Raw genomic sequence first — 23,891 nt, 5'->3', positions numbered from 1 at the left:
CAATCCTTTGAATAATCCTTTGCAACTTTAATGATATAGCCAGAAAGATATATTCAGAATTCATTCTGCTTGGTTACAAAATGGCAACTGTTTAATGGAAATTTTAGATAACAATTTGGATAACAGTCAAGATAATAAGTGGTTTTTGTACTCATTTGGTGGAGTACGAAATGTACTGATTTGGCACTTAACTAATCCCTTTAGTGAAGCTCCTCGTACAGCTCCAAGCTCTCGTATTCATAGGTGATCCTGGCGGGAAGAGCGGGAGGAGTTTCGGGGCAAGGCGGTGCGGATGGAGCCCTTTCCCGGGGCGGACGAGTGTATCTATTGGATTCCGTTTGCCGAATATTCGCTTGCTCCAGATATCTGTGATAGGCGGCAATGTACTCGTGGTTGTCTACAATCGAGAGGCGGCTTCTGGGATTTATACAAAAGTTAGATATATACAATTTTTCGATCCTGTATGTCCTACTACTTACCCCACACAGCTGTATGGATCGTCCTTTCCCTTTGTCGGTATGAGATACATGGATTTGGAGTCTGGATGGGAGCGAATTAGATGCTTGCTACCTCGAAGCAAGGTGGGCTTTTGGTGAAGAGTCGCATACATGATCAGCATTCCCAAAAGACAGCCGACAATTACAGCAACCACTCCCAATCCGATTATCAGTCCAATGTGTATGCTAATCCAGGACACATTTTGGGGCTCACATCCCATTGAGATCTTGTGCGATCGACAGTTCAAGGGAGAGGTTTCCGTGTCATCCGGTAACAAACAGTAAGTATAGGGGATTTTGCAACTCAAGTTTGAGATCTTTAAAGTGTAGGTACCTCTCAGATAACTAAATTCAGTTTGTCCAATATAAACAATCGAGAAGTTGGCGTCAAAGTAGATGAGTGACCACTTAGCACATTTTACCTTAGAGATATCCACCTTTACAGAATTTACAGCATAGTCAGTAAAAGTGATGTTCGCATCATAATCTATGGGTAGTATCTTAGGGTAACCATCACTATCGTAGTATTCAATTTCTTCACAAAGCTCCTGCTTGCATTTCTTGGATGACTCAATGGATGTGGTATTTTCTGTAAAAAATTCTGTGGACAAAAAGGTTGTGGCGATGGTTGATGGAGTAGTGCTTGGGCTTCCTACAACAGTTGGAGCGTAGTTTCTTAGGACTCTTTTCAAGGTGTTTCTTCTTTCTGTTGCATTCGGAACGGTGATAATTCGTCCTTCCATGTCTTCTTCTCCATCAAGCTCCAAAACCATTCGTTCAATCCGAACACCCGGATCATTAAACATATTTCCACTCAAATCCAAATATTGAATGGAATGGAAGCGGCTGGGAAATGCATCTACCTGGCTCAGACCGCAATTCTTTAGAATCAGACGCTCCAGAGCAACCAGGTTTTCGAACGAATAGTCGTTTATTTTTCCTCCCAAATTGGTTCCACTGAGATCCAGCCACTTGAGGGAAGGGTATGTTTTGCTTCCCAAAAAGTCACTCACTGAGTAGGTTATTTCACCAAAGTGTTGGTGGATACTGGCGTTGACGAGAGTACTTGAAACAGGTGACAGAAATTCGAGGGCTCTGAATGACTCATACTCGTTGGTTAAGGTGAAGTCCTCAAGACTTTGTAGACCTTTGAGTGATGATCGCGATAGCCTTTCCAACTGCACATTTAAAAGTTTCAGGACTAGCAAATCGCGAGTACTGTTTTGTTGAAATACTCCATGTTCTATGCGACTCAGCTGGCACTCCTCGAGGGTCAACTTTTCCAGTCGGAAGCTGCCGGAGAGGAAGCTTCTATCCAGGGTTTCTTTTTCAAACTTGTAGTTTGAAACATAGAGAGAGGTCCCTTCTCCGTCCTGGTCTCTTTCCTGGATGTAAACTGGTGGGCCATCAACAGTCGAGGTTATCCACTTTTGTTTCGATGTTCCATTGGAAACGACTTCATCGGCACAGTTGGAAAAATCGACGTTGCACAGGACGAGAAGGACGGCGAAGGCAAAAATGGCTGGTAGAATGATGTACTTGAGCCAGCGCATCCGACGCGGCTGATACAGCCGCTCTGGCTTCTTCGTTTTCTCCTCGTTTACCAAATCGAAGGACTTGGACTTAAACATGCTAATTTATTTCGACTTCGTACTCGCACCTGTCACGCTCCAATCGAACTGATGGCCTACGCATTTGCATAATTTCATTTACCGAATTAGTTCCGCCATTTATCTGATAATGGTTTATTCCCCGCCGATAAGATTGCCAGCTACTCACACTGACCAGATTAAAACAAACAGCTTTCCCCAATTTCTGATTCGTGGAAGTATCCCGAAAAACAGAATCTAATTAGCAACTGATTAAATCAAACGCGTTTTTGATAACATTCTTCATCAAAATAGTAAAATATTTATGAAATCGAAATGTCACAAATTTTAATTTATATGCAAGACCTCAGAGTAGACAGTGTGTTTCCAGCACAATCTGCATACATTTTCAAACTTCCACTTCGAGCCCATTTGGATTACATCTTGGCGGCAAATTCCCGGCTCTTAGCCGCATGTCTGTGAGGGTCTTGGAATGGGAACCCTTCCCTGAAACATTTCGTATTCAGCATTTAACTTGTCGTTAGGGTAAATTTATAAGCAGTTTTCCCGAAGTTTACCAACCAGGTACCCCATCCCCTTCCGAGTTCTGTAACATTCTGCCATTGCCATGGCTATCTTACCCCCTCGGGTGTTCCCTTCTTCCGGCAACGGCATCGACATCGAAATCGACGGAGGACCGACCGGCCTGGCCACGCTTTATTATCTCCCCCCTTGGCTGGCATTTGCCTTTGTTTGCCGTCGACGCCGACTGCATTTCATTGAGCGTAATTCCGTTGCTAATGATTTTTGGCACACGTAGCGCTACTTTCGAAATTAATGCGCTATAAAACAGCAACAACAGCAACGCAAAGACCCCGGGAAGACACTGAGAAATGGGTGCTGGGCGGAATGGGATGCATGGGGTGGGATAGGAAATTGGCCTGCCAGCCGACGCAGAATTAAATGAGATTGGTGTTTCAATTGTTTCTTTTTTTTTTGCGGCTCAGACAGAAGGACACTGCAAGAAACTAGGGCTTTGACAGCTAAATAAGGTACGATTGTTTTTGTGAGTAGTTCTTTTAGACTACCATAGATTCATGTATTTTTTCCTGTGCATTACAACTTGCCCACCCCCGGCAACCATCCAGTACTTCTGGCCAGGAAGTGAGCCACGTTTTCCCGGACTGATAACAGAGCCCACATGCGTTTGAGTTTCGGTTTGGGTTTTGGTCGGCGAGCGGTGTTCTGCGTTTACTTTTGCGGTTTCGTTTTTCGCTCTGCATAAATTTCCATATTAATTCGCCTGATTATGGCCTCGTCATCGTTGTCTGCGCTCCGCACAGTTCAGTGTTCTGTGGCATTTTTGTCCAAATCCGAATGAGAATATCCGAATGCAGACCGCAGCACGCCGATGATGTTTCTGTTTCAGAATAATCTAAATCGGCATTATTTATGCATTCAGCTCTCGCATTCAGCACGACCACTTAGTCCCCCCATCCCCAATCTGCCACCCCGCTCCCAACCAGTTCCACTTCAACGGACCACATCAGATATATATATATATGTATTACCATTTGTGTATATAATATGCATAGATGTTGCGTATGCATTTTAATGGAACCCAATTCCCCCAGCCAAAGAGTGGCGTGCAAATAATAAATATTAATTTTGATAAATGCTGATGCGGGTCAACTGGAGTCAAATTTTTGCAATACCTTTCAAGTCGCATTTTTATTAATTCACTTTACTTTTCTACAATCTGTATTTTTGTATTAATTAGTAGGCTGTGATTTTATTGAACATCTGAGGACTGTTTGAGAAAGTGTAGCCTGTGTTCAGTCGTCTTCAGTTCTCTCTACTGTACGAACATAATTTTCTTACTTCGTAGTTTTCTTTTTTAATCTTTTTTTTTTTTTTAATAATTTTTTTCTATTTTTTCATGGAATACTTCCCAGGCATCCAAGTAGGCTTGTTCTTCAAGGCATTTTTGTCCAAATCCGAATGAGAGTATCCGAATGCAGACCGCAGCACGCCGATGATGTTTCTGTTTCAGAATAATCTAAATCGGCATTATTTATGCATTCAGCATAATCGGCATACAAGAAAGCTTGCATGTTTTCATGCGGAAGGTCCTCAAAATAAATATTTATTTTTTATTTTTTTGTTTAAAATTCGGAGGTCTTTTAATTTTGTTTTTATTTGATTTGATTTTGTGATACATTTTTTCGATTCTACCATAGAACACCTAATCCTTTCGACTTCCCAGCGTACTCTCGTGGTCCTCATGTAAAATATTTATTTTTTATTGGTTTGTTTACAATTTGAAGGTCTTTTTTTTTTTTAATTTAATTTTTTTTATAATCTTGCAATCATTGTTAAAATCACTTGCATTTTCCATTTGCGGGTGTAAAAATCTTCTTTTATTATTATTTTATTATTTTTATTTAAGTTCACCAAGTATACGTTGATAAATTTTATGCAGGAATAGTTGTCAAGCTCCTATCGAAAATATCTTTATCAATAATTTATTTGTGATTGCTTCCAATAAATCATAGTAAAATTGTACACGGCTATAACCTGATAAAACGCCGATTCTGTTTTTTTTATTATCTTTTTTTTATTTATTTTCTTTTAAGTATAAAAAGATTATTTTTTTTTTATCCTATGTACATATGTACCTGTGCTCAGAAAAGTGAAACGAAGAACCTTTAACATCCTACTAACCAGATCCAGCAGTACAAAACATATTCATAATTTACTTAAATAAATTATTTTTTCATTTTAATAAAAATAAAAAGGACGTTTAATAACCTTGGCAAGAAAAGTGTGTCTTTGGTGGGCAATCACAATGGATGTAGGCTCCTAGGGCTCCAGGAAGTGGATGTCGATCTCGTGGTGGTCCAGATCCACGTGGGGATGCATCTGCAGGAACTTGATGTAGGCCAGGAACGTGGTCCAGCACATACTGAAGAACGAGGTGAAGACGACCTGGTTCCGCGCCGGCACAAAGGCAAAGTTCACCGTCTGCACGCAGGGCCAATAAATAACACCCACCTTGTACGCCTCCAGGAATTTATCGGCGACCTGGGGACGAGAGGGGAGAAGATAGCAGGAGGTGCGCTGGTTGACATAATAGCAGGGGTTGGGGGTCGAAAAATGCTGGAAAATGTTGGAAAATGCCAGCGCGGAAAATTGTAATTAAGTGGCAGGCGGCCAGTGGTTCGAGGAGGAGACCTTTAAAATTTTATTTATTGCCGAATTCCCCTATTTTTCACTGCGGGCGCTAAAGTTGGGCGTGGCAGTTCGGTTAATGTTAATTAAAAGGCATCGCCTGCCTTGGAAAATTTTCACTTTTACCAACATTTTCCCCGAATTTGGCGTGTAAATGATATCTATGGACATGAGTGGTGTGAAAAATGGGCACCGCCGTTGTTAATTAATAATAAAAAGACTAGTCTTGTGTGCTAAATTTGGCATTCGAATCCTAATAGAAGATACTGTTATTTATTTTAACCTAATTTATAAATTACAAATTTTTGTTGATCTGAACTTATCTAGACTTGAAAGTCCCATATTCCACAAATGAAGCTAAATTTTGTCTGTGAACATGTTTTCGTGGAGACTATTTAGTCCAGGATCAAAAGATTAAAATACGTGGGTCTTCATCAGTGTCACACATAACTCTTTTATGGCCGAAACCTTAGCCAATCACACTGGCGGCTATAGTCGGACCATAGATCTTTCGGGGGAATGTATGCAAAGCAAATGAGACGACGCACGCTTGACACAAATATATGGTAAAACATTTACATTTATCAAGATAAATGGTTTCTAATGATATAGAAGTCAGCCAGGGGCCGGAGCAACCATCGAACCGAACTCGGGAATGGAGCAAAGTATCTCAAACTATGGCCGGAGAGCCAACAAATCAATGTTGACAACTCGGAAAGGAGAGCCAGTCGCAGAAGTGGAGATGGAGAGGTGGTCGGCTGGCAGGTGATATTTATGCATGCTTACATTACAGCCGCAGATACAAATGCGGGGCAGCAGAGATACAGATACAAAGATACAGATACTGCGACGGCGTCGCGGCTGTCTGAATGTGTCGTGAGAAAATGGATTTTCAAACAAATTCCCTGCACGCCAAACTGAAACTCCAAAAAGAGGTTTTGGGAATCCAATTGTGCAGTTTCAATCAAAGACCGCCTTAGTTAGGCTTGAAAATGGAAAACTAACTAAATTAGTACTCACCAAAAAACTTTGAGCTTGGCGATAATTTTTTATAGCATACTTGACGGGGCAATGTCGTAATGAACATGAAAGCAGTTGTATGCATTAAAAAAAAGTTCTTTATTTTATGATTAATGAGAGAGAAGTCATATTTTTTTATGAAAATATTGAAAGTCAACTTTACCTCTCGCCTGGCATCTTTGTAGCTATTGCCCTCCATCAGGGTCATGAAGAAGAGGAACGAACTAATGGCCATCGGATCGTATGCTGCCTGCTCGGTGATAGCCTTGCAGAGCGAAGACTTAATGTCCGTCCGCGGCCACATAATCCCCGCCAATCTGATCCACGCGTATATGGTTGGCCCCATGAAAAAGAAGCCGAATATGCCGAACCTGCAACACCACCAGATCAAAGAGTGCCACCAAGGCCAATTAGCAATCGAAGAGTCGGACGAGATGCATGCGATACCACCTGAGACACTTCATCCAGTCGTACGTTTGGAATGTCCGCCTCTCGATCAGGGTCTGCTCGATGAGGGAGCCGCAGGGCCAGAGGGTGCCATATGATATCATGCCCCGGATGACTCTGTGTTTGTTTGTAAAATTCACAAAGTTACGAAACATATTCGCAGCCATCATCGTATGCTAATCGCTGTTAAAAGCGCTGGAAGAGAAATTGTTGTTTTATTTTTGGATCAATACAAAAGGCCTATATATGTACATTTATGGCTTGAGCCATCCCGTGACTTGTGCCGTCATACTGCTAAATCTTTAAATAATAATTTCACTTTTGTCAAGCCATAGAAAGACCTTTGCCATATACATATGACAGCCCACCTGACCTAGTTACTAGTTTCTTAAACTAATCCGAGGGAGTAAGAGCCAAAAAATAGTATATTCTTTAAATTAATAAAAATAAGCGAAAGAACTGGATAGATTTTGATTAAATCTTGCCATATCATAAACAACACTTGGCAAGGCTCTTTAAAATCATTGATGAACTTGGCACTTGGCCCAGTTGGGAAAGTGCAACAGCACTAGCTGTCCCCGACAAAGATTAACCCAATAAAGCCCGCTTCGTGAGCCACTTGAACGGAATTTCCTCTTTATAGGCAGAATGAAACCGCAAGCCGATTGCAAATAAATGTCAAGCATGAAAGGCACTTGCACAGCTGACACTTTTTCTGGTTAATGGAAGGATGAGCTGGTGGACGGGTTGGGCTAAGAGGTGGGCTGGCTGGCTGGTCTCGGAGGAAATACGCATAAAGATATGAGGGTGCTGCGGGGGGTCCAATATCGGGCAAACACATGTCAAGCAGTCCGAAGGGAGCGAAGTACAAACGAAATACAAACATAAATTTAATTGCCAAGAATGTTTCTAGCCAAACAAATGTCGAAATAATGTCGGGCCACGGCAAAAGATTTATCATATTCACTCGACTGTCATAAAAAGCAATTAGGCCCGAACGAAAGATACAAGCCCGGCAGTCCCGAAATGTAATAAAAAAACAACAAAATACACCAAAGGGGCGGAAGAGAAAGAAGAAAGAAATGATGTGTGATTTGAAGTTGTTTCTGGTTTTCAGTTTCGCTTAATGAGTGTGCCGCACAAAAAGTCGCTTCGAGGGGAGCGATTAAAGATCCACGTCCAATGTGGCACGTCGGGGTTGTTGTTGTTTTTGTGAATAGTTGCTACTGCTTGTGCTGCACTTGAAAAAAATGTATCTTAAGAAATGTCAGGGAGAACTTTTAGACCAATAAAATATAGCAAATATTTTGGATGAATTTTGAAACTCTTTACATGTTACTTCGAGTTGTGGCCAGTTTTTTTGAGTGTGGGTGTTGCCTTTGTAATTAGTATGCCTGCACACACACACGCCAGCGGTGGCAAGCCCCTCGAAATGGAATAGAAACGGAAGCGGCCCAGGAGAGTCCGCCCCTTTGGACCTGGAAGCAAACCGAACAGTTGGCAGGTTCACTTTGAAGGGCACTCGTCAGCAGCCACATAAAGAAGGAACGATACGATCCCGGTGCCCGGTGCCCGGTGCCTGGTGCCTTGTCCCTGGCCCCAAAAACAGGCGACTGGCGACCCGGCAATTTCGGTTGGTGTGAAAACTCTACCTCACGGCAACTGGCCCTTGTAGCTGCCTGCCGTCTGCTGCATATTTTCACAAGTAATTAACATGTACACGACGTTGTCCTTGTCCACAGCCACGTACCGCTTTCGCAGGTTTCGGATGCCAGGGATCTCACAATGTACACCATATACTTATACAAATATATATGTGTATAGTAGGGTTGTCCGTAGTTGGGTCGTGCCAACAGCAACTGTCCAAACAGGCTGTGCTGTGCTGTGCTGTTGTTGTTTATCAGTAGGTTGCCGTAACAAAGTGCTGCCTCCACATTAATTTGCATTATTTTCTCATTTAAATTTGAAATGAGTGCAGCTTGCTGAAGTTGCAGTCACCAGTCAGCAGTCTGCAGTGTGTAGTGTGCAGGGTAAAGAGACCAGGTGGACTAGCAAATTGTTTAACAACCTTTGGTTACATGACTCGGAAAATTTCAACTCTATTGGCCTTCAATGGCAGGCATTGGCCAATTCTTGTCAATTGCCCTGATTCCCCTTAAATGTGGATCATCTAGTAATGATTTTATCGGAATTGTGTTTAGAACAGGAATAACTTAAACTTGATTCAATTGAAGGTGATTTAATTGGAACTTAATCGTATGTACATATGTGTGGCAATCATCATTAGTCCTTACTAATATTATCAAAGATGCCTCATTATTACTTTCTTGAAGTCTCAAAGATTCCCAAAGAACTTTAATATTTAGCTTTTCCTTAAAATTTTCTTCCCATGGAATTTATAAGTAGATTTAGTTTCCGGTGTGCCTCTTAATGAAATATTTTACAAAGTTTGTGTGCGGAAAACTTATTTGGCCGTTGCTGATGGCGATGCCGGTGATGCTGCCCCCATTTAGCCCATTTAGTTCGCAGTTGATGATAAATTTTGCAATGCGGCCCCAAGCAAATGTGCAATAAAATGCTCCCCATGCTGTACACAGCAACAAACGTTGCAACATAAATTAAAGCGCAAAATGTTTATTTACGCTGTGGCCTGTTGGAGGATGAGGCGAGGGGGCAACTTGCCCCGCAGTTTCCTGCGCAACATTTGCATTTTGACGCCGTTTTACGCATGATGGGAAGAGCTCCGACCAACTCGGCTTATCAGCCGCACGAAATCAAACGGCCCGAGATGAAGTCGGAGGAGTTGCGAGTAGGGAAGTTGCCAGGAGGGGAGCAGGTGGAGAGCAGAGAGCCAGAGCCCGCAGCATCTTGCAACATTTTGTTTTAATTTCGCACTCTTTAAGAGTGGCAGCCGCCACTCGATGGGGCTTTTGATGTTGGCCACGTTGGAAGGAGGGCCAAGTGAATTGGCCCGATGTCAGGGCCCACTGCCACTGGCAACATCCCAGTGGAGACAGAAAACGGAGCAGCTGTTTGTGGTTCTCACCTAGGGAATCGCAATCATTTCATTTCAACGGAACAGATCCCCAGGTCGCGTTCCGTGTGCTCTTTCCGAAAGATATCGGAAATGTGATTGACTTTCCGGTATAGCTCTGATTTTAAATTGAATTCAGAGGCAGGGGAGCTTTCTCACATCACATCAAACATGAAATTTATTATTTCACACTTGGTTTTCTACGCTGTTGTTGTTTAGTCACAATACCCCACATCAAAGGGCATTGCCTAAGAGTCGACGCTAATTGTATCTGTATATTTGTATCCGCGCCCGTAAATGTATCTGTACCTGAAGGTGCGAGCTCTGATTGCACTCGGCAACGAGAGCGTTTTATTTGATTTCAAGTTATTTGTTAGGTGGCACCCCTTCCCTTTCTATCTTTATTTTGTTTATTGAACTTTTGGCTGACTGATAGCCTGGCTATTGCAGCAGGGGGGATGTCAGTAGTGGGGGAGTTATAGTTTTTTGAACATATTGAAACATGTGTAGTTTTTTCCCGCCCGATGCGGGCTGTTTGTTCTCAGCGCTGGGCTCTGCACCATGATTTGATTTATTTGTACACAACTTTATGATATTTACGTGTCTGCATCTGAAATTGGTACTACTAAAGGGGGGATGTGCCGGGGGCGTGGCACCAGAACACATGCAATCTATGCCATAACAGTAAATAAATATTGGGTTCAACGATCGTTTTTTCCCAGTCGTTAGTGAGTTTATTTCGTGTCTGAGTCTGAGGGTTAGTTGTTAATTTTTTGACAGCAGGAGAGATTTTCAAAGCGGAAATTCTGAATTCGAAGCGGAAAGTCATTTTAACGAAGCCAATTAAAAGTTTTCGGTATTTGTAAACATTTGTGACACGAATTTCCTATACTTTGGTAATACTTAAGTTTGGAGGGAAATATGTAATATAGAATATAGATAGAATATAGAACAGAATATAGATATAGCCATCTCTGTGGACCCTATAGGGAAAAACCCTATTTTCAAGGGGTCCCAAAACGAAAAATGGACAAAAAATCTAAAAAATATTTTGTCTCAGGGTTTTGATGCAGAATGGTGGAGAATGGATCTAGAAATCGTTCAAGGTACTCCGCTTGAGAATCGGATGAAAATTGGGGAAGATATAGCCATCTCTGTGGACCCTATAGGGGAAAACCCCATTTTCAAGGGGACCCAAAACGAAAAATGGACAAAAAATCTAAAAAATATTTCGTCTCAGGGTTTTGATGTAGAATGGTGGAGAATGGATCTAGAAATCGTTCAAGGTACTCCGCTTGAGAATCGGATGAAAATTGGGGAAGATATAGCCATCTCTGTGGACCCTATAGGGGAAAACCCCATTTTCAAGGGATCCATCACGAAAAATGGACAAAAAATTTAAAAAATATTTTGTTTCAGGGTTTTGATGCAGAATGGTCGAGAATTGATCTAGAAATCGTTTAAGGTACTCCGCTTGAGAATCGGATGAAAATTGGGGAAGATATAGACATCTCTGTGGACCCTATAAGGGAAAACCCTATTTTCAAGGGGACCCAAAACGAAAAATGGACAAAAAATCTAAAAAATATTTTGTCTCAGGGTTTTGATGCAGAATGGTGGAGAATGGATCTAGAAATCGTTCAAGGTACTCCGCTTGAGAATCGGATGAAAATTGGGGAAGATATAGCCATCTCTGTGGACCCTATAGGGGAAAACCCCATTTTCAAGGGGATCCAAAACGAAAAATGGACAAAAAATCTAAAAAATATTTCGTCTCAGGGTTTTGATGCAGAATGGTGGAGAATGGATCTAGAAATCGTTCAAGGTACTCCGCTTGAGAATCGGATGAAAATTGGGGAAGATATAGCCATCTCTGTGGACCCTATAGGGGAAAACCCCATTTTCAAGGGGACCCAAAACGAAAAATGGAAAAAAAATCTAAAAAATATTTCGTCTCAGGGTTTTGATGCAGAATGGTGGAGAATGGATCTAGAAATCGTTCAAGGTACTCCGCTTGAGAATCGGATGAAAATTGGGGAAGATATAGCCATCTCTGTGGACCCTATAGGGGAAAACCCCATTTTCAAGGTATCCCATCACGAAAAATGGACAAAAAATCTAAAAAATATTTTGTCTCAGGGTTTTGATGCAGAATGGTGGAGAATCGATCTAGAAATCGTTTAAGGTACTCCGCTTAAGAATCGGATGAAAATTGGGGAAGATATACCCATCACTGTGGACCCTATAGGGGAAAACCCCATTTTCAAGGTATCCCATCACGAAAAATGGACAAAAAATCTAAAAAATATTTTGTCTCAGGGTTTTGATGCAGAATGGTGGAGAAGCGACCTAGAAATCGTTTAAGGTATTTCTCTTGAGAATCGGGTGAAAATTGGGGAAGATATAGCCATCTCTGTGGACCCTATAGGGGAAAACCCAGGGGATCGCATTTCGAAAAATCGATACAGAAATTGTCGGATCGGCCTACTATATGTGAAAGTTGCGATAAATATCCGATCTTAACCGCAAGGGAATATCAGCTTCGGATCCGTCCGAAGTTAGCTTTACTTTCTTGTTATACCCTTGCAGAGGGTATTATAATTTTGTCCAAAAGTGTGCAACGCAGTGAAGGAGACATCTCCGACCCTATAAAGTATATATATTCTTGATCAGGATCACCTCCTGAGTTGATATGAGCATGTCCGTCTGTCCGTCTGTCCGTCTGTCTGTCCGTCTGTCTGTCTGTCCGTTTCTACGCGAACTTGTCTCTCAGTTTTGAAGCTATCCTCTTGAAACTTTGCACACACCCTTCTTTCCTTTGCACGCAGTATATAAGTCGAAACGGCCCGGATCGGCCGACTATATCCTATAGCTGCCATATAACTGATTGATCGGAAATGGTATAACTTTGGTGTTTTTAGAGTTAGAGAGTTCAAATTTGACACGAGAGCGTCAAATTTTTGGCAAAACATTACGACATGCCAAATTTCATAAGGATCGGCCGACTATATCCTATAGCTGCTATATAACTGAACGATCGGAAATGACCCAACTTTTGTGTTTTTGAAGATAGAAGTTTGGGACATTTTTAGGTTTGGTTTTTGTATTATAATAAATTGGGTTATATTATCATATTCTCATAAGGATCGGCCAACTATATCCGATGTTTGCGATAAATATCCGGTTTTAGCTGCAAGGGTATATAAACTTCGGCTCTGCCCGAAGTTAGCTTTCCTTTCTTGTTTTTTGTTGTATGGTGTTATAGTTGTGAAAAGAGCAAAAATTAAATCTTTTATTTGCCAAGCTCTTTAAAATTAATTTCTTCAGTGCCTTATTGTTTTTTATTATATATTATTATTTTTATTATTATTATTATTGTTTTATTGTAAACCAACTTCCCTCGTATGTTTTTACAAACTATAATGTTGCACACATTTTACCAACATTTTTTTCATCGCTTTGGAAAACTAATAATTACGTTTACTACTTCTTATAATAACAATTTATAATTCCCGAGACTTCTGCTGTTTGCTGAAGTAATTGTGGGCAATCTTCAAGAGCTCCATCCGCTCTTTATGACCCAGACCGTCTTCAGAAGCCCCTTGGTCAGGTCTTTGTAATTCAGTTGGAGCTTCTGGACGCCGGGTAACTTCCTCTCCTGGCGCGTTTTACAAGCGTTTCGTAAACTCCCATAATTACACTTCATTTGGGATGGGCGCCATTAGCCGGCCGATTCCTGTCCCGATTCCAAACCCAATCCAGATCCCAATCAAGGGCAATCATCGAGGAAGTCAAGTCCTCCCCCCGGAGTCCAGAGCCCAGAGCCCGGCACCCGGCGAGTGCTTATCTATGGCTGCTCATCGGCGGCTCTAAGGGGCTGGACTCCCGCCATTATCAATTCATGTCCCGTCATAATTAATAAGGCTCTCGGGGTGGAGAGTGGGAATTAGACGGGGAAACGCAAGGCGAGCACGCAAGACGGCAATCAGTTGGCATTGTGACGGGTCTTTGGATCTGGGCAAAAAGGGATATGGGTGCGACCTTATCGGGCAACAGCTGCCGTTCCAATAAAGCAGCAGCAACTCAACTCAACTCGACTCGACTCTCCCCTTCAACTTTGGCGCTGTTTTCTGTTTGCCGTTTTCTGTTTTGTTTGCTGTTTGCACAAGCGCTTCTGGGCCAATTACAGCTTCCTGTTGTGCGAATTTCGCCCGGTCCCTCAATCCCTTGGTACCCGGCCAGCTCCTTTTTTATGGCCTCTCATATTTTGAGGCAGCTCGGTTTTTTAACCCACCTACGACCCCTTCCCTATTGACAGAATGAAAACATCACACGCGCTCAATTTCAAGTGCCGAAATGTCTGGCAGCTGAAATAATAGAATGGAAATGGGTGCGTATCTCTTTCTTTCTTTAACATTCCTTTATTTTTTATCAGAACGCACACACTCGTCTCCCTCGGGGCACAACGGTAACTAGAGTTTCAAAAAATAAACATCGACGGCTCACAATTTATGAAATCATTTTCGCATTAAAAATGCGGGGCCAAGGCAAATAATAAATAAAAAACATAAAATTCAATAGCGGACGGGCAGCACACATGCTGGCCCGGCCAAAGAGCAAAAACAATTGCAATTGCAGGCAATTTGCTTGATTTTCTCATTTCCCAATTTTTTATTATTTTTCTCGAAGCAGGCGTCGTGTAGGGTGAGTTCTGAAGCCAACAGACCGTGCTGAAGAACAAGGGAATCCAATTTCGTTAGAATTTGATTGTCAACTGAAATAACGAGGAAGCCCATAAAAGGGACAGGACGAATGGGAAGATTTTTGGCCAGGATATTGCCTACTTGGTGATTTTATAGCTAACTTTGAAGGACAAGGTACTGTTTTAAATGTTGATATGGGATACAGGATTAAACAGGCTGAATCTTATTCTTTGTCTTAAAAATATTAAGAAATTCTAGAAACAGGATTTTAGAAATGAGAAAGTCTTAATCCTCGGTATTCAGAATATATATGATGAGAGTTTTGTAACTTTGAAAAGGTATCTTACAAACCAATTTATTCCAAAATAAGGTTCATTTCTTATTTGGCTAGTTTTTAGCTAGTAACTTATTTATCCCAAAGTGAGCATCACTGCTTCCACGGGGTCACCCACTCATCCAGGCATTGGCAGGCTGGCAAAATGAAAGACAGACAGCATGGGCGACAGATTGCCAGAGCTCAGGCCCACCAGAACCACCATTGAAATTAGAGGCAGCGAAACCGCTCGAGTTCAGCGAGTTCATAAATACTTGTATCGGCCCGGCCCCAGCCCCGGACCCGGACCCAGCAACGCACAAGTGTCAATTGCAGCTGACACGACATTGGCGGCAGCTCTCAGTTATTAGTTGGCCATCAAACGTGCACGACACTTTAGTTAGTAACTCGCCGTCTCTGTCGATTTCCCTCCCCTCCCTCCCTCCACCGATTTTTCTAGACAGTTTGGCCTGACAGTTTCGCCAAATTGACATTTGGCCACTGGGGAAAATGCAAGTTTGGAGAGATAAAATTGGAGTTGGTTTCGTGATTTTAAGCAAACTTTAAAATTGAACAAATGCAGTCAAGGGTTGAGAGGTTTCCTTTTTACTTTCTCGAATTCCTTTGAGACCCTCACTGCCAGGGTTCTGTCAGTCACTCATGGAGGTTGCATGAACCACATTAACCCGAATTCCGCATTCGGCATTCCGCATTCAGTGCCATGAAGGTTTAGGGCGCACACTTATCCGTCCTTTATCCGGCTCGAGTGGCAGCGCCTACTTTAGGTGAAAACCCCGTGGGGTTACGTTGAACCCTGAGAAACAGTAAAAAGCTGTGCCCAAATTTAGCGCCCGGTTCACTGCACTCCCAACTGTCCAATGTTTGCATGTGTGCTCGAGTGTGTTTTGTCTATAAAAAAATAAAAATAAATAAATGCCGGCACAACTGTCAATTATGGCCGTAGTGTTCGCTGGGAGTGACTCGGGCTGAGGCCATACATCCACTTCAAAATCCACACTCACAGCAACGACAACAATAGATAGATGCGAGTATGTAGATATTTTATATAAACAGCAGCAGCTCAATTTGTTGATTCACCGCCCGCTCGGCGGCCCGCTTGGATTGATGGCAACGTAGGACGCGGACACGGACGCCCATTGACACACAACAAGAGCCACATGCGGCTCACAAACTACGTCCGACCACTGAGCAAAAATCCCAAGCCTGATCCTCAAATCTGATTGCAACAGGAGAAGATAATGGGCTACAGTCTGGTTTCAAAATAAGAGGGGTGCTTGCCACAACGAGCTCATTAGTATGCAGGGGTAGAGTTCAGAGAGTAATTTTAGTGTCATTTTAGTTTCGTATCCTTTGCCTTGATATTAAATTTTTGGTGACAGTGTACTGTATATACGAAAATACGGAATGCAACGTCAAAGTCATTTGTCACGCGCCGGGAACGACAACGACCACGATATCAATGAGCGAACAATGAACCAGGCGGGCAAACAAACCTCCCCCAGCCCCGATTTCACCCGCCACCTTGCCACCTTGCGTCTATCCCTCAATCCATCTACCCATCTGCCCCGCCCCCTAGCACCTTTCCCACTGCACTACAGGGCTGCCATCGAACCTGAACCGCACAGAAATAAAAATTGAGCACACACTAAATCAACAATTACAAGATAAGCAAACGACCAACGGCGAGCCCAATAAAGTATCAATACAGTTCGAGGCTTTTCAGTTTCGTACCATCTGCGTTTCAAATGTCAGGCCCGCTGAATGGTGAATGCTGAACTTCCGCAATTATTTACAATGTCCCATTAAGTGCAGCGTTTCTATGCCCGTCTCATTTGAGTTCGTCACCAAAACTAAACCGGCGCACGAAATTATTTTGGACAAAGGAAAAGGAAAGGGTGCAGCCACTTTTTTGAACACCGACCTCGGGACTCGAGCCTCGAAACCCCGAAAACCCCGAACCCCGGACAACATCCTAGCCAGTGGCTTAGTGTGTAGTTTCCAAAAGGGGTCCTATGGACTTTTGAGGACTATGGCCTTTCGTGACGCAATCGTGTGGCCCACTTGGCGAGCCACTGCTCATAACCAACCATCCGTCCAATCCATGAGCAGACTCTCCAGCCAGTTTGTAATTTCATGCACTTAAACTCGCATTATGTTCCTCCCTCCCCAAATTTTTTGCTGCGTTCTGTTAATTCGGTTGTTTGTCTGATTTTCTTGTTTTTTTTTCGTTTTAGCCATTTGGGGTTATTGTGTTTTTCAGGTTCGTGTCTTTTTTTCGGTACGTCATCGTTTCCTTGTTTCGTTTTGATCTCTCGCCTGGAAACCTTAGGCGCTGCGCTGGCCGGGCTCGATTTCATATATTTTTTATTCCTCTGTGCAATTTGAGGTGTAGCCATTACCCCAGGAACTCGGGCGCGGAACGGGGAAGGGCTGGCCAAGTGGCTGACCGACTGCGTGCCGTGTTCGTAATTACATTGATGGCGCGCAGCTTTCGGACTTTGTCTGCTTGCTGGGTCGGCTAAATTATAAGTATGGGCAGTCGGTGCATTTATGGGCGCAGTTTTGTTACCCGATCCCCTGGCCCGTTTCCGCTCCCAATTATTGTATTTCTTCGGCGCTTTGTGGCGCATTTAGGGTCATTCAATATTATTAACTGCCCATCAATCAGCCAGCTTAATCTTAAGGGCTTTGAGGAGGTCCCCTTAATGAGATGGGGTGGCTACTCAAGGGTTTTCCCACAGAGGAAGTGCTCTACCCCACCAGTGCTTGTAATATATCTTTTAAAGAGTATACCACTTCTCCGCCATCTTAATATTCCATTTCCTCAGAAGCACTTTGTATTCCACTTTTCCTCGCAAGCCCCAGAGCACATCTTAATGCCTGCTACCTATTCCACCTACCACCTCGAAAAATTCGCTTGAGGTGACCCATTTCGGTGACTGTGGATGCCGCCAGTTAGCATTTGCGATTTGCCATTCAGCGCTGTGCCAGCTTAACCTCATTTCGAAGGCAAATGCTAAAGAATTACATTAAACCCCGAGTGGCAAGCCGAAATGCAAACGCAAAATCAAAGAGAAGAAAATTAACATGAGGCGAATGTCGAAGGGGGGACTAGAATTGGGTGGTGGGCCGAGGGAAAATTTTGGCAAAGCGTCGGGCACGTGCTTATAGCGCAGAAATTTGGAAACTTTTGTGTTTCCTCAGAGACCCGAAGAGACAGCTAGACGACATGGACGTGACGGACCAAGACCGACAACCGGGCAAACAGCCCGACAGACAGGCGGACAGACGGACAGTCGACGTAATCATGAGGCAATTTCTTCTGGGTCCGGCTGGCAACTGCAATTTGTAGTCAGCATTTTCTTGGCCCGTTTTTTTGGCCAACTCAATCTGCCTCCCTTCCGAACTGTTTTGGGACAGCTGATTTCAAGTGTTTTTCCGGTGACCCACTAGAGAAGCTTCTACCCACTTAAGCTGCAGAAATACTAATATTTTCTTGGGGCTTTCTTTGGCCAATAAATCATGTGGCACATTGGTTCTGTTCTTTTCTTTTTCTCAGACGCCAGTCCCCCGTCCCAGTCCTCAGACCTCAGTTCCGATTCTTTGGTATACGCAATTTAAATAAAAAATTAGCGCATATTTTGCGTTTTCCTTTTCAAGTGTCCAAATACAACACAAAGTCTGTTGTCGGCGGAATATATATATATATATATATGTATATATTCCGTAAGTATAGCCAACCCCATGTGATGTGTAGATTCATTCAATTTATTACTTGGCATATTTTTTGCTGGTGCTTTGTTTTTGCTGTTTGCCTCAAATAAATAATACTTGGAGCAGTGCAAGCGGGTCGATTAATATAAATCAACGCCTGACGGTGTCGTCGGATGGAAGTTCAGAGGGGTCGGTGGATGGGGGCTGGTCACCGAACAGGGCTGGGTGGAAATGGGTGCCACTCCCGCCGGCTTTTCCTTTGTGGCTTTAATGAAAGTAATTTATTAAGTAATTTCTAAGCTTTTAGTCGTGACGCTTGCCGTTGAGAGTTTAATTAATTGGTTTTCATATTAAACGAATAGCTCGAGCACAATGAATTATGTATGAGAAGGTAAGTAGCAATCGATATTGAGATTGCGATTGGATATTGCACAACATCGGTTGGCCAGAGAGACAGAGAGCAGAAACGCAATGGCCCTGTCCCACATGAACCAAAACCGGAAACTGTAATCTGCCGAGAAATGGATCTGACGGATTAATAAACATTCCGCCATAATTAATTCCGAGAATTATTTCAGCCTTAATTTAAAATGCAGATGAGCGTAGTGGGGAACCTCCCATGAGGCAGACTTACTCACAGATAATTCACTCAATGGATTAAAAGCGAGATCTGTCTAGAGGTTTACGTATCTCTTATAAGATACTGCGTTTATAATTTATTTGTTTGTTTTCCACATGGTATTTAGGGTAAGACTAACTATGTGATTTATTGAAATATAATTCAGGGTGGAATTTTTTAATTATTAAACTCTTTAATCTAGGCTTTCAAAATTCATAAAGAAACATTGTTTTAGGAATTAACTGGCTGCCTAAGCTGCTGGCAGTTCCCAAAGTGTTTGGGACCAAGTCGCCGTGGAAGTTGCGACAAAGTTGCCGGAGTCTTTGGCTGCCAAGTGGCCAAAATGGGGAAGGGGGTGTGGGCAGATACTCGTACACTTTCTGGCTGAAACTGCAATTGGGAGCCATCCGTTCGGCAGCGGATGTGCAGTACAAAACGTGCTCTTCCAATGGCCAAGACCAGACGACGACCGGGCGGACAATGAAAACCAAAGCTACGAAACTTTGTTCGTAGAAGAGCGCACAGGCACAAAAAACTGCAACCGAAAATAAATAAAAATGTCTTAAAGAAAACTGTCAAGATTTGCATTTATCGTCGCCGGCGTCGTGGGCTAAGAAAATGCGCATGCGATAAAACTGGCTGCTATTGCTATTGCTGATGTCTGGTTTGTGGTATCTGGTAGCTGGTATCTGGTATCTGGTGTATGGTATCTGGTGTCTTTCGGATACGGGTATCTGTACTTGGCCATAGATAGTGAGCCAGCATTGCGCTTAGTTGGCATTTGCTTAATTTGCATATCGCATTGGAGCGCAGTTGCTTGCTAAAATATTTGAGAATTTGCACTTTAATTGCACTTAAATCACCATCAGCCCGGACAACGTTAATTGACTCTGCAGATAGCGAAACATTCGCTGACATGGACGCAGACTGATTGGGTCTGGGTCGGGATCTGGATCTGGGTTTGGGTATGGGGCCGGCTCTGTGGTCTCCTGTGCTCATTATGCATTTGTTTCCTATTAATTTAATTAGTCTCCATTCTGCGGTTGTGCAATCCGCTGCGTATTTGTAGTCGCATTGTTGCATTCATGGAATTAAATAAAACAAATAAAGAGTCCCCCCAGTTCAATAGCAATGCGATTAAATAGAAATGTTATATTTCAATCGCAGACACTCCCACCTTAATTGTGTTATTGCTTTCAGTCGGCTTTGTCTGGTCAATTCCATATGCTAAATAAATTTAAAATTACCTACCATTCCCTTGATTTCAGCTTGATGCGGTCATGATAAATATAAATGCTGTATACATGTTCCATCAACAAAATAACTTAATACCGAGTGACTTTTATCGGAGAATATTCACATAACCGGAAATTGATGATTGCGTTGGGAAAAGCCAACTAATTGACAGAAGTCGTTTTCGTTTTGGGGAAAATGAATAGAATTTAGCATTCTGCCATGATTGTGTGCGGCGATTGATAGCTTCTCAAACAAAATGAAATTATAGAGAAAGCCGCCCTGAAATGCCATTCGAATTGCCGCTCCATTCAATCGCAAACGTACACTTCTGGAAAATTCAAATGTATAGAAAATGCACAGCCCATCTCCCACCGCTCAGCGCCCATCCTGCTCTTCCGCCCCTTGACCCCTCTGAAATTTATTCGGTTTACAATTCAATTTAAATGTAATTTCCCTTTTTGCTAAATTGCAAATGCCAACACATGCAAACAGAGCCGGAGGGAGAGCGGCAGCGGCAGGCTCAGTCATTCAACTGTCGCATTCCTAAACGCAGTGCCACGCCCCCTCACGCACACTCACTCGGGCCGGGAGGCTGCAAAACACATGTAAATGATAGTGAACGTCATAATATTTCATTTGGCACACGGTGGAAAATCGTTTTACACTTTTGGCATAAATTGACGAAATAAATCATGTTTGCGACACGTGATTGGCGACCCGGGAACAGTGCCGGCGGCATGGGAGGGTATCGCCATGGCCACGGGCCGTAATGCCAGAGGAGAGGCGGAAAAGTGAAAAATAGGAATTTTCACCCACCAAAGGTGACTCGGAAAATGTACGTGGGTGTGCTTTTTGTTCGGTGCGCCCTTCACGAATTATTGCGGATTTTGAGTTACGTGGTTGTGGAAAATATGTTGTTGAAAATATTAAAAAAACGACCTAGGCACTCAGCGCTTAGGTATAAGCTTAAAAATATATAACTTGAGTAATGGAATAGATAAGTTTTAAAGTACTTTAAAAGACTGTTTATAACATTATTTTTGCGAAGAAACACTATTAATTAAACTCATATATGCACAGAGAATGTACATTAAAATGTTTAATTTCCATATGATTTGTTTGTACACCATGGCGTATGAGTAATTTTTCGTTGCTCATACCAGATTGGCATTTTTCAGTGATTTTACAACTTAAAAGCCAAAGTGCAACGTTGTTGTTGCGCAAAGAAAGCAACAACAGTATGTAATATTTATTTTATAATTTAATTACGGCGGAATGCTTTGACATTTTTGACTTCTCGTCGTTCACCGGCTGTTCACGGCTGTTGGCAGGTTTGGTTGCTCGTTTGAGTATTTTGGTATTTGACGAAAAAGGCCAAGCCAGGCCGACGTTGACTGATTGAATTGTGGTGTATTCGATTGTGATTGTAATTTGGCGATTGCCTTTTTTAATTTGCCATCACAAAAATCGGTAAATTGCATTTCGATTGTGATACGGGTTTGATGAATTGTCAGAAACGACTGTCTCGAATCAAAACAAAATGTGTTGCGTGGCGTTACGTTACGATGTGCTGTTCTGTGCGGCAAAGGGGGTCAATTACTTTGAGCGAATTGATTGAATTTCTAATGACTCAAAGGGGTATTAAATGCGCATTAAGCATAGTCACATCGCCAGCCGCCTGCCCAAGGGGCACACTCACTTATCGATGTTCAACTAACCACATTAGCCTAATGATTTCGCCGAGTTTCCCCAGTTCCAGTTCCATACCTATGTAGTCCCAGTCCCAGTCACAAGTCCATTCATATTCCCAGTCCCAATTCGAGTCCAAGTCAAAGTCCCCACCATCATCATCATTGTCAGCACTTAAATGCAGGCTTCATTTGCTTAATTGCATGGCAAATGTTGCCGTGATTAATGTGACAGGGATTGGGAATGGAACTTGGCCGGCTCCGGGGACTCGTGGTGGTTGTTGCTCGTTTGCCTACGCATACTCCAAGCACGCCAAAGAGTTTTGAAAAGCAGCCGCCGCTAAAAAAGAGGCAAAAACCAAAGACAAGCAATCAGCGTAAACCTGTTCTTTATCAAATGCTGTTGGCTTTTGCGTAAAGTTTGGCTGGGAAACCCGGCGCATTCGAAAGAGTTACTCTCGCTTTTGAACAAAAAAGTGGCTCATGTTTAATGAAATTGCATAAAATAGTTTGCGAGTGCCGACATGTGTATTAGCTTTTAAGCACAAGAAGACCCACAGCTACTCATGCCACATTCATGCACATTGCGGCCGCCTGGCATATTTGCAGCTTGCCACAGTTTGCACGAGATTAGCGGAAGCGAGAACGTTCAACAGGGCAATGTGGGGCAAGGTTCCTCTCCGGCGGCGGTGATGACCCACTTGGGATGCGATTGCCGAATGACAAACCATCAGCCAGCACTGCGTCATACACACACAAGCCACCCAAATTCACAGAGCCGCTCACTGTCCTCGCCGGGGGCTCATATCAGGCCGTTACGTATACGCCACCTTGCCCCCGCCGGCTCGATGCTGACTCTGACGCCGACGACTCGGCGATTGTCGTCGCTTGAATAGCAAAATGGCTATTTATAGACGCGTTAAGTGAGCAAATTACTTCCGACAAAACGCACATTTGAACTTTGCAAATGTACGGTTATAAATAATCGACTGTTCGACTGGCAATTAGCAATTCGCGTTTAGCAACTGCATTTCGCGCACTAGGCCCTCAGAAACTTGCAATTGGAATTTATGAAAAACTGCATTCGTTATATAAGCTTGTGGCATTTATCATTACCCGATGATTTCGGCCCGCGCAATCCTTAGCAATAATTTGTACGAGAGTAGTCGCGACGGAGCGCGAGGTGAATGGGTCCGGCCAGAAATAAAAACTAATTGCAGTGATTGCGATTCTGCCGGATTGCGGATTTCAATGTCAATGGCAGCCAAAAACGCTCAGAGAGCCAGTGGCCAAAAGCCAGTACACAGTACAGAGTGCCCACTGGCTAGCAGCTAAGAGCCAGCTAGCATAATCATCATTAGCAAGAGACGACTTGGCAGTGCATCTGTATCTTTATATCTCTCGGTGAATGCATCTCTGCGGTTGCCGATCAATAATTTGCCTGGCCGTAATTGTGTTCTGGCCTCTCCGCCTCGCCACCGCTCTTTTTCGTGTCTTTTTTTGTGCAATTTTCATTCATTGCATTTGGCAAGCAACTGCCAATAAGTTGGCTTCCACCATGGCTGAAGGCACGGCTTATGGCAGCGGCTTCTATACAGCATTTAATTGCACGTTTTGGCCAGCACAACAGCCGTGACAGAAGCAACAGCAACAGCAACGGCATCAGCCGCAATGACAATGCCAGACACAAAATAACCAAAGGCAAGTTTTTGTGGTTTCTGCCAGGTCGCTTTTTAGCTTTTCAGCTCGCCGGCTTTGTCTCCAGCTCTCCTCCACTGG

General features: G+C 43.0%; 2 protein-coding genes across 3 annotated transcripts; both read right to left on the bottom strand.

Moving 5' to 3' along the window:
* Window positions 1–200: 200 nt before the first annotated feature.
* On the bottom strand, window positions 201–2,279 carry LOC108121520 (uncharacterized). Its single transcript, XM_070280691.1, has 3 exons — window positions 1,955–2,279; window positions 480–1,870; window positions 201–417 (listed from the first exon to the last, which is right to left on the bottom strand). The coding sequence occupies exons 1-3, from the start codon at window positions 2,126–2,128 to the stop codon at window positions 201–203; spliced, it is 1,782 nt and encodes a 593-aa protein (XP_070136792.1). The 5' UTR covers window positions 2,129–2,279.
* A 2,587-nt stretch (window positions 2,280–4,866) lies between these two features.
* Window positions 4,867–23,310, bottom strand: plh (pasang lhamu). 2 transcript variants are annotated; one of them, XM_070281320.1, is made up of 4 exons: window positions 8,535–8,644; window positions 6,788–6,979; window positions 6,501–6,708; window positions 4,867–5,170 (listed from the first exon to the last, which is right to left on the bottom strand). In XM_070281320.1, exons 2-4 carry the CDS (start codon window positions 6,952–6,954, stop codon window positions 4,949–4,951), a joined length of 597 nt encoding a protein of 198 aa, XP_070137421.1. In that variant the 5' UTR covers window positions 6,955–6,979; window positions 8,535–8,644; the 3' UTR covers window positions 4,867–4,948. The 2 variants fall into 2 exon arrangements, with proteins under 2 accessions (XP_070137421.1, XP_017091171.1); XM_017235682.3 differs by lacking the exon at window positions 8,535–8,644 and adding an exon at window positions 23,229–23,310 and having other exon boundaries at window positions 4,868–5,170.
* Between the last annotated feature and the right edge of the window lie 581 nt (window positions 23,311–23,891).

This window comes from Drosophila bipectinata, chromosome 3R, assembly GCF_030179905.1.
Source record: "Drosophila bipectinata strain 14024-0381.07 chromosome 3R, DbipHiC1v2, whole genome shotgun sequence".
NCBI classification, from domain to species: Eukaryota; Metazoa; Arthropoda; class Insecta; order Diptera; family Drosophilidae; genus Drosophila; species Drosophila bipectinata.
Note: the sequence above shows the minus strand (reverse complement) of the source record. Positions and strands in the feature narration are given on the sequence as shown.

Coding starts and splice junctions, on each gene's coding strand:
- plh (XM_017235682.3), bottom strand. CDS start 6,954: ATGATGGCTGCGAATATGTTTCGTAACTTTGTGAATTTTACAAACAAA. Junction 6,709..6,787: donor GACTGGATGAAGTGTCTCAG/GTGGTATCGCAT, acceptor GTGGTGTTGCAG/GTTCGGCATATTCGGCTTCT. Junction 5,171..6,500: donor ACAAAGATGCCAGGCGAGAG/GTAAAGTTGACT, acceptor TCTCGTCCCCAG/GTCGCCGATAAATTCCTGGA.
- LOC108121520 (XM_070280691.1), bottom strand. CDS start 2,128: ATGTTTAAGTCCAAGTCCTTCGATTTGGTAAACGAGGAGAAAACGAAG. Junction 1,871..1,954: donor TTTCCAACTGTGCCGATGAA/GTCGTTTCCAAT, acceptor GAAAGAGACCAG/GACGGAGAAGGGACCTCTCT. Junction 418..479: donor GATCCATACAGCTGTGTGGG/GTAAGTAGTAGG, acceptor TATAAATCCCAG/AAGCCGCCTCTCGATTGTAG.